Raw genomic sequence first — 14,311 nt, 5'->3', positions numbered from 1 at the left:
CATTCATATCTAACAAAGTTGTATTACATAAAATTTAAAGTGCAAATTTTTTACTTTTTAAGCCAAAAAATAAGAAAATTGTGCTAACCTCAGATTAGAGCGATCTTGACCATGTGAACAGGAAGTTTACTATAAAAGAAGAAGTCACACAAAGTGGCTATTTGATTTTTGAGATAGAGCCTCTAGTTTTGGAGTTATGAAGAGTGTGACAACTTACCCCACTCTCCCCTATATATAATTTTTTTTAGTGATTAATGTCTGAACTTATGGCGTTTGTTCTTCTTGGAGGTTTTTTTTTGTTTGTTTGTTTGTTTTTTTTGAAAACTGCTTCATGATAGAATTAACTTTCACATAAATGAACACTTCAAGTGACTCATTAAACTATCACAGTATTAAAAGTGTATTCACCCAACCTTTCCCATCTTCCCTGTAGTCTGGAACATCGGAATCTAGAGTTGGAGACCGTGATGGCGAATCTACATGAAGAGCTGGACCAGGAGAAGAAGAAATACACCATGGTGGAGATCAAGCTGAGGAACGCCGAGCGAGCCAAGGACGACGCAGAAAAGAGAAACGAGATGTTGCAAAAAGAGATGGAGCAGTTCTTCTCCACCTTCGGAGACCTGACCGCAGATCCGCGACGGCCCGACAGAGCCAACACCATCTGGATCCAGTGAGCTGTTTCATTCACGCTTGTGTTGAGGACGGTCTACCATTAACATTACACTGTGTGGGCCGTGCTCAGACAGAATGTGTCTAAATCAACCTTCATGGCATCTCCTCAGCCGCTGTCACCTGTCCGTTCAATGCAAAGTTTTGACACGGCTGAGCGAAGCCCATTGAGCCAAATTTTCAGAGCTGATTGTGGACCAGTTGTGAGATTGCTGTTGGATTGAACCAGTTGAATTTATGAAGAAGGATGATGGGATGATGCAGCTTGGATTTTAAGGTAAAACATGTCATGATGAGTGTCAAACCAAAAGAAGGGGATGTGACAGAAAATGAGTGTCAAACAGAAAGATGCGGCTTCTGACTCTAAATAATGACAGAAAAGCTTTGCTCTAAAAGTGAATGGTAAGATGAACTCGGTTGAATGTGAGAAAACGAATGATATACAAGAATGAACAATGAGTCTTAGATGATGGGAAACTCCTGAAGGACAACAGAACAACGAATGTCACTCGTATTTCTTCTTGTGATCCAACCAAATGTGTCCATGAGCTGTCATGTATCCTCTTGTGTATATAAAGGTGAAACAATGTTAAAAATTCCACGATGAAAAACAAATGTCTGTATAATTGCAAATTAAAGTAATGTTTAATGTACGTATTGATATTTAAACAGAATTCTCAATGTGTTACATATAAATTTTATATCAAGGCTTTTCCTTGCACTTACGCATACGAGTTGCTGTTGTTTTTAGTATGGTACGAATATGAGATGTGGCAAACATTTGAGTATCATTCAGTCTTCCCTGTTGCTTTTTTGCATAAATTTACCACTGCAAATAAACATTTTCTTCATCAGTATTAAAAAATATATACATTTTTTTTAAAGCATAAATCTAACAATTTAGGGATTTTTTTTTGCTTTAAACAAATAACTTTTGGCCAGTGACACACACACACACACACACACACAAAAAACTAAAATAAAATAAATACATCCATACTTTGAAAAATGTCTCTGATAAAATGTAAGGGTTTTAAGATATTTTTATCGGGAAAACACAAAAATGCTGATGGAGAACATGATTTTTTGCAGTGCATCCTGATGCCACAGTGCTCCCCATGTGACCAAAACCAAGTAGAAAAGGAAACCTGTAAATACTTGTAAAAACAGGGCAAACGCTCAGCCTGTCTTTGTCATTTGTGCCTGTCGCACATCATTTGCTTTCAGTGGTGCTAGACGGGAGGAAGTCTGTTAAAATGAAGACTAAAGACTTGACGATTCAAACCCGATGGGGTTTGTTCATCTCTCGGACCACGTGTCTGTGCGTTTGGGGTCATTTGCCTTGTCTTGTCTTCTACTGTAGCTTTATGCATTCAGTGAAATGCAATGAAATTAAATTATGTGACCTCATTTAAATTGTCTAGTGTTATTGTATCAGTCGCTGGGGCCGACCACACGTGAAATCTGTGGGTGGTCTGACGTGTACAACCACAAAATGAACATTATGAATCGATACAGCATCCTCCCAAACAAATTCTGGACATTGTCCATGAAAACTCCCTTAGTAAAAAATTGTGATTTGTTTTAAAATGTCCAATGGTTATAATTCTTAAATGCAACATAAAACACACAGAATGACGCAGAATGCAACAAAATCATGGGGATATTGACCCGATCTTGTTGTTCTTTCCCTGGGTGGGCTTTCATATGTTTTCCCACTTTACAGTGTATTTGTGCATGTATTTGCAGGTGTTGATGTTTAATTAGGCAGAACATTTCTCAGCATCATAATCTCTCACAAAAAAAAAATTCAGACCTCATTTACTCAACCTATCTGCATGACCCCTATAGAACTCAATTATGATTATATTACAAGTCATTCTTCACTGATTAAGGGCCCAATATTTAAGATTTTTGGATTAAAATATCCAAAAACCACTAGAACAATGTTATTGTTGACTTGTTTACTTACATTATCTCAAATGTTTCCAAGAATGTTTAAATCCAGAGAAATAAGCAATTTTAACCAGTACATCATACCCGCGTTACCCTCGATTTCTGGCTTTATTTTGTAGAAACCATGGAAACACCAAAGACGCTTTAATATATATGTTTTATTAGACAAGGGAACGACTGTCTGGATACATTTATAGACAGAAAACTGATCATTGTTATAGAGCTCAACACATTTAGTCTTATTGTTTGAATCTCGTTTTCTTAATTTTCCGTGAGTACCATGTTTCACCATGCCATTTTAAAATGAATCGCATGCCATTTATCAACACAAGCTACCCAGCATTTATCAATATGATATTCTAATATCGATCTAGTATACTGCAGTGTGGAACAAGTGTCTCATGGCAGCCGTCTAGCGAACGCTCAGATTGACTAGTGGCGACGAAAGCAGACTGCGGGGTTGGCTCACGTCAGCAAGAGTCTGGGTCCAAAGTTGGCCTGACACACCAAACCGACGCTTGACAGCCGACGGCCAAGTAGCACGTCCGTTCTGCGCCTGCGTAAGATGTAATGCCTTTCCGTACCAGCAGGTGGCAGTAGGACCGACGAGCTCCGACGCCGATTCAACCGATTCTGCTTGGTGTGTTCCTGCCTTAATATGATAAAACAGCACTGCATAACCCCACATATGCTTGACCGGAAGAAGCAAAAGCGGCAACTATGACAATAATAAAAGTTCCGCTGCTCTCAAGCCGTGTGACGCGCTCGCCTCTCATTAGCAATCGCTCCAGCGGCCTCAGTCAGCTCCAACATCACTCGGCCCTGCTCTGCTTCATACCACAGTAACGTTAATAATCTCATCCATGAACATGATGTCTGCCCGAGTCCTGTCCCGATTCTTTTCCACTGGCTGTGAGGTGAAGACAGCATCTCCCATGATCCGCACTCAATCTCTGTCATCAAGCTATGCCTTTTGAATAGGCGACCTCTAGCGGCGAAAAATTACATATTGTGCCTTTATCTTTCCCTCTTCTTTCCCACAGCTATCAAGAGGACAGCTGTGGTCTAATGGTTAGTGAGTCGGACTTGTAACCCGAAGGTTGCGGGTCCGAGTCTCAGTACCGGCAGGAAATGAGCAAAGCACCTAACCCCCAATCACTTCCTGGGCACCTCAGCAAAAATGACTACCCACTGCTCCGGGTATTTGTTCACAGTGTGTGTGTCCAATACTCACTGCTGTGTGTGTGCACTTGGATGGGTAAAATGCAGAGCACAAATGCTTTCTGACGTGAATGTTTTTTACAAGTCAGAATAGTTACAGTAATTACGACATGCATGATCATACCTTGAACTCTGCAGGTAGGTAGACCTCGAGGAACAGGAGTGGGCACCTCTGGTCTACAGGCTTTCACAGACAACCTAGGATGCTGGGGAAGGTCTCGTTTTTTACATTTCTTTAAAAGCTGTTCACACTCTGGCAATAAAAAGTGATTATTACATGAAAACTCTTACATATAGCCTCTTTAACTAATTCTTTAACTTTGCCACAGACCTGTAACGCTGCTCCGGTGCACTCTCGGGATTAACATCCTTGTAATTTTTCCCAGTAAGGGTCTGCTTGAATTTAAAGATCCCATAATGTATTTCACCCTGAACCTATTAGAAGACACATCAGGGGTCCTGTGGTCTCCATCCCCACACCAGCAGCACATAGAGGGAATCTGGCTCACACACTCCACACCTTTCTTCACTGGATAATAGGCTTAAAGCAGCCGGACAAAGTAAACGCAGCCCGCAAATTCCATTCTGAGCTACAGACGACAGAAAGGAACGGGATCCAGGAATATTTTCACGCCAAGCTTGATCTGAAGAATACAAACCTCTGGAAGCTGGAGAGAAGCACAGATAATAGAGTGCTTCTCATGCAGGGATCGGCTTTTGTTGGCGATTCAGGTTTTGTTCCATTTTATAGAACTTAAATGAGATGGAAGTCCACTGTAGGTAACCAAGCTATTGAGATGATAAATATGTTCCAGTCAAGAGTGTGTGAGAGAGAGTTGAATAAAATAAAAATAAGAACTGTACAGTGGCCCTCAGACACGTAAACACCATTAACCCTATAGAGTCTACTACTTTCTAAGGCCTCTATATGAGCAACATGATCAAAACTTTGCTGTTGTACACAATCATACCTTCTGTTGTCTCAAATCTTGAATGATTTTTATAAAGTAAACATAAGAATAACTTTTATATTGTTAGTAATATTTCAAGATGGACACTTGGCTAGAGCAACTGATTATTCATACATCATTTTTGTAGAAAAAAAAAATGTTAAAATGTAAGTATCAAATATATACATCAGGCTTTTGAGGAAAATTTATTGTTCATCTCTCAATCATCATTGTATTGCATTGCATTATATGTTTTGCCCCCACAACAGATCTTTTATCATAAAACTAAGCATTTAAATATTTTTGGAAGATATAGAGTGACTGATATTTATATGCATTTTATGTAGTCTGCTATACTGTTTTACATTATCAGAATGACATCTTTTTTGGACATATAAATACCAGCAACTGCACCAAAATGCATATTTTTCTCAGTTTGGGCCTCTGAATGAAATTGATGTTTTTTTCCTCAAGTATGAGTTCTATATGAGCCATAATGTATCAAATATGAAAAAAAAAAAAAAAAAAAAAAAGCAAACCTTTATACACACACACACACACACACACACACATATATATATATATATATATATATATATATATATATATATATATATATATATATATATATTTTTTTTTTTTTTTTTTTTTTTTTTTTTTTTGTCTAAAGGTTCGATAAACTGTTCCATTTAAAAAAAGGAGATTTTTTCTCAATATTTCAAATGTCAGGCTTTATAGGTTTAAAAACACACAAGTTGCTTCTGCAAACAAATGCTGCAAGTTTTTATCAAAATGAATTTCACTTTTCATTTTTTTTAGTCACTTTTAAATCATCTGGGTGTCAAGGTGATTTATAGTGGATGAAGACAGTTCAACTGAAGTTCACACAGGTGTTCAAGCTGAATTATTTTATCATTCAAAACATTAAATCATTTTTTGAAATGTTTAGCTTTAAACGGTCCAGAGATCCCACACTTTTGGTAAAAAAAGAATTTCCATGGCCTTTCCAGTGATCTTTGAATACCGGAAAATGATTAAAAAAACAAAAAAAAACAGTAATGAATCATTTTGAAAGATTTTTGAACCAGATTTACGGAGTCCTTGAAAAGTATGAACTCAAAAGTTCAATTTGCTCATGAATTGGACATCACTGTGGCTCACATGAAGTTTTACTTCACGTGTCTATCTGAAGAAATATTTGTGGATTAGAGAAACTCCACGACTTTCATTCCTGGAAAACAAATTAAAAACATTCACAACATATTTTGATGACACGTGTCTTGGTTTGCTACCAAAAAAAGGTGTGGGTCATTATGGGTCATGCTCTTTTACACAGCCCAACTTTAATTTCTCACAATTTTCAACCTTTCTAACTAATTACAAGTGAAAAAGTTTTGAAAAAGTCTCAGGTTTTCCATGACTACAGGAACCCTATGGAAACCTGAGCTTTTGCCATGTTATAAACTCCCTGGTTTGCTCATATGGGGTGTGAGAAGTAACATATACATTGGTAAGGTATTAAAATAGGCAGATATTATGGTGAAGCCTCTATGTGTGTTGAAGGACTAATTTATATTCAGGAGTGTCCTAAATTGAGGACTCTCCAAGGCCAGCTTTGAGAAGGGCCAAATCTCAAAAATGACCCTAATAGAAAGTCAGCTCTCCTTAAAGAACGGGCTCACTGGATTCTCAGAAAACAGTAAAAAGAAAACCCAAACCAAAAAGAACAAAAGAAGTCTTTCTCTCAGTCCTTGGTTGGAATTGAAAACCAAAACTTGCTTTCTTCCTCACTTTCTTTTTTTAACCCCACATTCTGAACACATACTCTCTCTCTCTCTCTCTCTCTCTCAATAATCACACTCATACCTTTACTTTACATTTTTACCTGAAATGTTGTCAACAACCCATATAAATAGGTACCAGTCACCATGTCTTTGTCTAGCTTAAATTAAAATACCTATGAGGCATGCAAATTCAAGAACAGATGACAATTCATTTCAAGGTCAAAGGAGTTTATTTTCAGTCACATACAGATATTTATATTACATACACAGTACCTTTAAAATGTCGGGTGCTAACAGCAATTCATAGTGCTGTTTAAATCTTTAGTTTTTATTTTTAATTTTTTTCTCCCCAAACCATCTCATCTTATCTTGCATTTGTAGAATCATTTGATTTGAACAACAGCCTGGAGCAGGTGGTGTGAAAATGGCGTTAGATGTCAGAAAGCACTGCGTAAAGAACCACAGCCTCCATCTTAAACTCTCAACAGAATGGCTCACTGACAGCACGGAAAGAGATAGATGGAGAGAGAAAGAGGCTTAAAAATACCATCTGAGTCAAAATGAAACCATAAAGACTTGATTGAGTTGAACGTCACCATGAGACTCATAACATTAACTAGTACACAGTGTGAATTCATGATTAGAAAAACAATTCACTTGTTCATCCACACTTAAAGAGTTTAGTTATTGCACTACTGTGATCTCTGACACTGAATAACCTTCGAAAGAAGGAACGAAGGAGAAAAAATAAAGGAAGAAGGAAAAAGAGGGGAAAACAAAATGAAGATGGAAAAAGATAGGAAGAGAGGACAGAAAGGGAAAAAAAGGAAGAAAGGAGAAACAAGGAAAGGAAAAAAGGCAAAGAAAGGAATGTAAACAAAGAAATAAATGGAAAGGAAACAAAAAGCAAAAAAGTAAAGTGATGGATGGATGGATGATGGATGGATGATGGATGGAAGGAAGGAAGGAAGGAAGGAAGGAAGGAAGGAAGGAAGGAAGGAAGGAAGGAAGGAATAAAAGTGTAGGAAGGAGGGAAGGAAGTAAAGTGAAGGAAATAAAATGAGGGAATGACAAAGGAATGAAGGAATAAAAGTGAAGGAAGGAAGGAAGGAAGGAAGGAAGGAAGGAAGGAAGGAAGGAAGGAAAGAAAGAAACAGGGAAGGAAGGAAGGAATAAAAGTGAAGGAAGGAAGGAAACAAGGAAGGAAGGAAGGAATAAAAGTGAAGGAAGGAAGGAAATAAATTGAAGGAAGAAAGGAAGGAAAGTGAAGGAAATAAAGTGAAGTAAGGACAAAGGAAGGAAGGAATAAAAGTGAAGGAAGGAAGGAAGGAAGGAAGGAAGGAAGGAAAGGGAAGGGAAGGAATTAATAAAAGTGAAGGAAGGAAGGAAGGAAGGAAGGAAGGAAGGAAGGAAGGAAGGAAGGAAGGAAGGAAGGAAGGAAGGAATAAAAGTGTAGGAAGAAGGGAAGGAAGTAAAGTGAAGGAAATAAAGTGAGGGAATGACAAAGGAATGAAGGAATAAAAGTGAAGGAAGGAAGGAAGGAAGGAAGGAAGGAAAGAAACAGGGAAGGAAGGAATAAAAGTGAAGGAAGGAAGGAAGGAAGGAAGAAAGGAAGGAAAGTGAAGGAAATAAAGTGAGGGAATGACAAAGGAATGAAGGAATAAAAGTGAAGGAAGGAAGGAAGGAAGGAAGGAAGGAAGGAAGGAAGGAAGGAAGGAAGGAAGGAAGGAAAGAGGGAAGGAAGTAAGGAAGTGAAGGAAGGAAGGAAGGAAGGAAATAAATTGAAGAAAGAAAGGAAGGAAAGTGAAGGAAATAAAGTGAGGGAATGACAAAGGAATGAAGGAATAAAAGTGAAGGAAGGAAGGAAACAAGGAAGGAAGTAAGGAATAAAAGTGAAGGAAGGAAGGAAGGAAGGAAGGAAGGAAGGAAGGAAAGGGAAGGAATTAAATGTTAAGGAAGGAAGACAAATGAAGACAGAAAAAATGAACAAGGAAGTAAGGAAGGAAACAAACAGGATGAAAGAAAGAAAGTGAAATTGAAAAATAAAGGAAAAGACCAGGTAAAAAGGAAAAAAATAAATAGGAAAACAAGATTAAACAAGATTAATGGAAAGAAAAAGCAAATAGAAGTAAAGGAAGAAGTTAAAAGAGAAAAAAGAAATGAAAAAGAATAAGGGAATGAAGAAAGGTAAACAGGAAGAAAGGAAGGACGGAAAGGAAACAGATGGGGGGACAAAGGCAAGTGAGGAAAGTAAACAATAAAGAACTAAGGAAAGAAGAAGAAGGGAAAAAGGGAAAGAAAGCAAGAGGAAATGCAACAAAGAAAGAAAGAGAATGAAGAAAAAGAAAATAAGGAAAAAAGAATATGGGAAGGAAGGACTGGAACTAAACATAAGGAAGAAGGAAAGTGAAGGCAGGAAAAAAAGAGGAAAACAGGTCAATGGTGCAGGATGTAGTGGTCTGTATTGCTTGGAGTGTTTCCTGTGATTGCAGTGACACAGATTCATCAACTGTACATTGTTGTGCAGATTGTTATGAAAGTAAGTACTTCATACTAAAATATTCCATTAAATATACCTTGATTTGAAACATAACATGACAGAAGAGTACACTGGAGCTGCTGAGCTGTTTCTCGTGAACATGCATTCATCTGATGAACATACAAGACTGCATAATGAACAGGGCTTTAAACTGGACTAAATAACAGATTCACTCAAAACCTTAAAAAACAAAACCTGGGAATATTTTACAATTCTGTTAAGGCCACCATCTCGACCAATCAGTTTGAGTTTAAATGATGACATCATAATAGCACATCGTTAAGTTACATCATTTCCATTCTTTCGTTCCCGGCTCACAAACTGCACCGCCACTGTTACGAGACAAAGTCAAACTCTACAATACAGCACTTACAGCACACCCGCAGCTTTAACACTCAGTACTTTACCCACAATGCAACAGTAGTGGCATCCCGCATATATCACCGTTCTCGCAGGTTTATAATGGTTTCAGAAGCAGCATTATAACATTGTGAAAAGTACAAACATTCAATGTTGACACCTACTTTAATCAAAAGCCATTCTGAGAAATCAATCCCAAAGTTTTTTATTTGAAGCACCATGGGAGAAATGCAGACTCCTGGGCTGAAACTCGGCTCATTTCAACCTCTTTTACGAGTTGATATATCACGTTAACGCTTTGAGCTGAGTTTCATAACAACTGGTTTAAGTGATGCGAAGTTCAAAATGGATAACTGAGACTATGAATTAACCCTGTGCGCGACCCAACAGATATGAGGGTCCTTTCGTCGAAAAATAACCTGTATAAAATGCAAGATGCCACATCACATTGTTGTCCGTCTATTCTAAAATGAAATGTAATCAACAAATTGGAAACACAACGCAACGGTTTACAAGTAATATTGAATTCTAACTATTGAAATACAAAAGCTACTGTATGTAGTGTCCACCCTGTTGTAAAATCATCAGCAGCCATATTGAATTATTTTGCAGAGACTGGAGACCTCCCAGAACCCCTCTCTGTCCTCTAGAAATGATATAGCCTATTACTTTGTACCATATAAGGTTTTTTTATGTTGATTGTTATGGCGGAAATGTCTGATTAGGTTGGGAAACTTATGATAATGTTTTTAATCAAAATTCTGAAGTTTTATGTTTGAACTTAATTCATATATTCAGCTCTAAAAGTGTCAGACAGAAGGCTAGAATATATAATCACACTTATAGGGTCAATATTTGATGTTAGGGGTGATAAATGCATGTGATTGTCATAAAACAAAAATTCAATTGAACACATTTGTTAACTGAAAAACAAACTTCTGCATGTACTTAGAGGTACACTATGAAACTTTTTTGTTCAAAATTAACAAAATGTAGTTAATTTATAATTATATAATGTGTTTTTGTCGTACCCTGATTCACCAAAGTAAGCCTATTATAGTTGTTTATATTTTAGACCTGACAGGATGGTTTTCGCGGGAATTTGCGTAGCATGCGTGTCTCGCCATATCGGTAAATAAGAGAAAAGTTGCTCTATATTGACGCGTGTATGTGAGTGTTAGTTTTCACAACGAGAGTGAAAGTTTGACACGGAGCAGCTAATAAGTCTTCAACCTGCGTTGAATCACCCGTTTAAAAAAACAACAACAAAAAAACACCGAACCCCGAACAGAGAGTCTGTTGGCAAAAAGAGAACGTGACAAAGCAAAGTCCTTTTCATGTAAAGTCTGTTCACTCGGCGGCCATATTTGCAACGCCTCCGGGCAGCTATTTCGGGCATTATCTATTTGAATGGGGAAAATCCTGAAATCTTAAAAAAAAAAAAACTGTTGGGCGAACTCAAATAATATATTTCAAATCAGCAACAAAATCTGACATGAAATGTCCTATACATTTTCTTTCCTATGCTTAAATAGCGTTTAAAAGCTTATTTTTCCGGCCAGACTAGCCAATGCGCATGTGCAGTCCTAACGTGAGTCTAGGGTTTCTATGGGAACTGCAGCTTCTAACTGCAGTTGCAGTGACGCAATGACTTTATCAATCAGCGATTGGCTCTTTTACTTAGAAAGCGGGGCGTGTTCCGCAATATTGCGCGTTGAAGTTTCTCACATCAATAAGTAGTGAACTGTCTTTCTGTATCTATAATCTTTGGACAGAGAGCTCGTAATAAAACAAATCAACATTGGTTTGGCTTCTCTGAGATGGTTGTAAATGTCTTTGAAATGTTGTAAACGCGACATGGAGATGGTGTTTTTATTACTCTAAAGGTGAGTAAGGTATGTTATTGAACATATAAATTGCCATTTGTAGCTCTCTAACAGAGTTCATTGTATTGTGAAGGGTCATTTTATTGTGGGTTGTTATGGCGCTGTGCTGGATTTTATTTTCAAGGAAGTTCCGTGTCTATTAATGGGTATGGCTACAGTAACTTCTTCAGCTTAAGATCCTTTCAGTCTAAACTGGTTATATCTCTATATAGTAGTGAATGTTTTGAGAGCAGTATGATAACCATATTCATCCACACAGTCACGCAAAGCCGAAGCACAACCAAAATAATACAATTTTTCCGCAAAAATGCATTCAGTTTTGTTTTTTAACCGCTAGACAGTCAAAATATATACATAGTGTACCTCTAAGCAGAATCAGATAAACATTAACATGCAATGCCATATAAATGTGTTATTAAAAATACTTAGGCTAATTAATAATAATTAAATTTTATCCACAAAAAGAGTGTTTCTGAGTGAGAATGAGTTAGAAAATGAGAGCTTTGTTACATAAACAAACCAAAAAATCATGTGTATTTCATCCCTTTATTAAAATGTTTAGTACACGGATCAAATTGGACAAATACAGGTACAAAACAAAACCGTACAACTTAAATATTATATGTTCAATTTACTGTGTACTTCATAATGTATATTCAATGAAGCTAAACTTTACCTAGTAGTACTAAAAACATCAGCCATGTGTGTTTGAAAATTTAAACTACATTAATCGTCTTTTTAAAAATGGAACAATTAAATGTGAGGGGGGGGGTGAGGGTTACATTGGAACAAACAGTGGCCCCTAAGCGTATATGGACATTTTAGACATAAAAAATGCATATAACAAAATATTAGTGGCATTTTTTTTTCAAACAAAGATCAACCTAATATGTAAAAATGAACACTTTGGGGTGTCAAACGTTAGTGGAACATGTTCATAGTTTAATGTGATGAACTACACCTGTGTAAACTTGAGGAGAACTGACTTTTAGTGTGATGTAAATGCCCAAATACTGTTTGAGGCCACTGTAGTTCTCAGATCTGGGGCTTATAACAGATTTTTGTCCAGGTGCCTTTTTTTCTTTAACATACAGTGACTTTAAATCACACTTGGATACAAGAGCCAGATCTCTAAATCTATATGAATAGGGGATTGTGGGATTGGGTAAACAGACCTGACACATCCGACATCACCTGGAACACCTCTACCAGAGCCGTCGCGTTTACTGTACTCGTGTTTTTGAGGAGGAAACTGCATTATTTCAAAGGCACTTCCCAAATCCGACAATAAACAGGTTTAATAATAAACTCCAGCTGTGAAATTTAGGTAGTAAGCACGTTGATTCCCTTCAGACAACACAAAAATATGAGTTTCGAGATGAGATTTAGTTTGCGTGGATGTGAACAAGGAACAAAAAGTGAAGATGAGGTGCATGCTCTCGACTTAGTTAGACACACACCTTTCAAAGGTGAAGTTGAAGCATGCAAGGCTGTCGCAGAGAGGGCGAGTTTCACAAACACGAAGGAAGGGCTGTTGAAAGTCGGAAAATGACAGCAACCGTGCTTGTACCCCCCAATGGCTTCCTTTAAAGCAGCCTCAATTCCTGTCAAGTGACAGATACGCCCACATTCACCCGTTAGCTCCTTAAATGTTATATAAACACGGTTATCTATATTTGTATATGTTATAATTAGCTTAATTACTTTTTTCTCTGACCATGCAAGACTACAGGCAAAGGGAAACGGGTGATTAGCTGTAATGTGGCAAGGTGTGCAAATACTCCCTCTACTGGCCGTCAGTCCCACTCTGAGAAGACCTCACAACTGTACACAATTACATATATACAAAAGATAGGGGGCGCCATTGTACATATTAGTATTTTACCTTACGAGGAGTCGCACATAGACACACCAGCCCATCCGAAACCAGTTGGGAGTTTCGGCACAAGCAAAATAAAATCATCTGATCGAATATAGTACAGTGCTCTTTAAAATAAAAGCCCACCCTGCCACATCGACTGAAGCACAGAAAATCGCAAGGTAATAGATATCAGCCAGTCAATGTACACTTTACAGAGATGCCCAATTAGGCCCTTTTTTTCTCTTTTCTTTTCTTTTTTTGACGTCTCGTTTTTTTTTTTTGGATGCCATATGAGGGGATTAAAAGCAAAGCAACTAGTGAAGATTCATAAATATACATATTCAGACGTTTCTTTGAATGAAAATGCATACTTTGTCATCATTTACTCATTATTTTACGCATATATTAACTAATTTTTTTATTTCGTTAATTACATTTTTTTCAGAGGTTTGTGGATTTGTACTCGGTCGGGGTTGCGGTGGCCGTTCACCTTCTGAAGAACATGGGGTTGCGCAGGCAGGCGGTTAGTCACCTGCAGCACCCCAGCGGTCCGGCGGAGGTCTCCAGGCTGCTGTCGGTATCGGAGGCCAAGGTCTGGTCGGTGGACATGGAGGAGATGTCGTTGACGGAGGAGGAGGGGGGGAGGCTCTCGCTGCTGTTCATGGCTGCACCTGCGCTAAGGGAAGTAACGGGGAAAAACGGTTACAACGAAAAAAGTAGAGCAGCCACAGTGCCCTCTACAGGGCTAATAGATACTACAAGCAGAAGATCAAATATCAAAAAGTACAATAACAACAAAACGTGTACAAATAACCCACAGGGATGAAAGTGGGGTCTTTAAGGGTGGAGTCCATGGACTGAGTCAGCTCTGAGGTGATATTGTAGGATGTTGAGCCACATTTTTGTACAAATGCTAACAGATGACCATCCTGAACCCTAAGAACAGAATGTGACTATAAACTATTTTTACTTTATTTTTTACTATATTATTTTCTTAAGATATAAATATTTACTTTGTCTTTTTATACCAAAAATTAGAGTAGAGACACGCACATATATACACATCTCTCTCTCTCTATTAA

The 14,311-nt window shown here is 37.7% G+C and overlaps 2 protein-coding genes across 16 annotated transcripts in view; one reads left to right on the top strand and one right to left on the bottom strand.

Moving 5' to 3' along the window:
* Window positions 1-2,082, top strand: part of arhgap24 (Rho GTPase activating protein 24) — a 143,871-nt gene extending 141,789 nt beyond the window's left edge. For all 6 annotated transcript variants that reach the window (XM_048166793.1, XM_048166794.1, XM_048166791.1 and 3 more), the window contains one exon: window positions 434-2,082. In XM_048166793.1, coding sequence (XP_048022750.1) covers window positions 434-677 — 244 coding nt within the window. In that variant the 3' untranslated portion in view covers window positions 678-2,082. The remainder of the gene's footprint in view (window positions 1-433) is intronic.
* A 9,818-nt stretch (window positions 2,083-11,900) lies between these two features.
* Window positions 11,901-14,311, bottom strand: part of mapk10 (mitogen-activated protein kinase 10) — a 92,789-nt gene continuing 90,378 nt past the window's right edge. For 6 of the 10 annotated variants that reach the window (XM_048165750.1, XM_048165753.1, XM_048165751.1 and 3 more), the window contains one exon: window positions 11,901-13,900. In XM_048165750.1, the coding sequence (XP_048021707.1) occupies window positions 13,758-13,900 (143 nt within the window). In that variant the 3' untranslated portion in view covers window positions 11,901-13,757. Of the gene's footprint in view, window positions 13,906-14,311 lie in introns of all 10 variants that reach the window. The other 4 variants (XM_048165756.1, XM_048165759.1, XM_048165758.1 and 1 more) reach the window with 3 other exon arrangements.

This window comes from Megalobrama amblycephala, linkage group LG18, assembly GCF_018812025.1.
Source record: "Megalobrama amblycephala isolate DHTTF-2021 linkage group LG18, ASM1881202v1, whole genome shotgun sequence".
NCBI classification, from domain to species: Eukaryota; Metazoa; Chordata; class Actinopteri; order Cypriniformes; family Xenocyprididae; genus Megalobrama; species Megalobrama amblycephala.
Note: the sequence above shows the minus strand (reverse complement) of the source record. Positions and strands in the feature narration are given on the sequence as shown.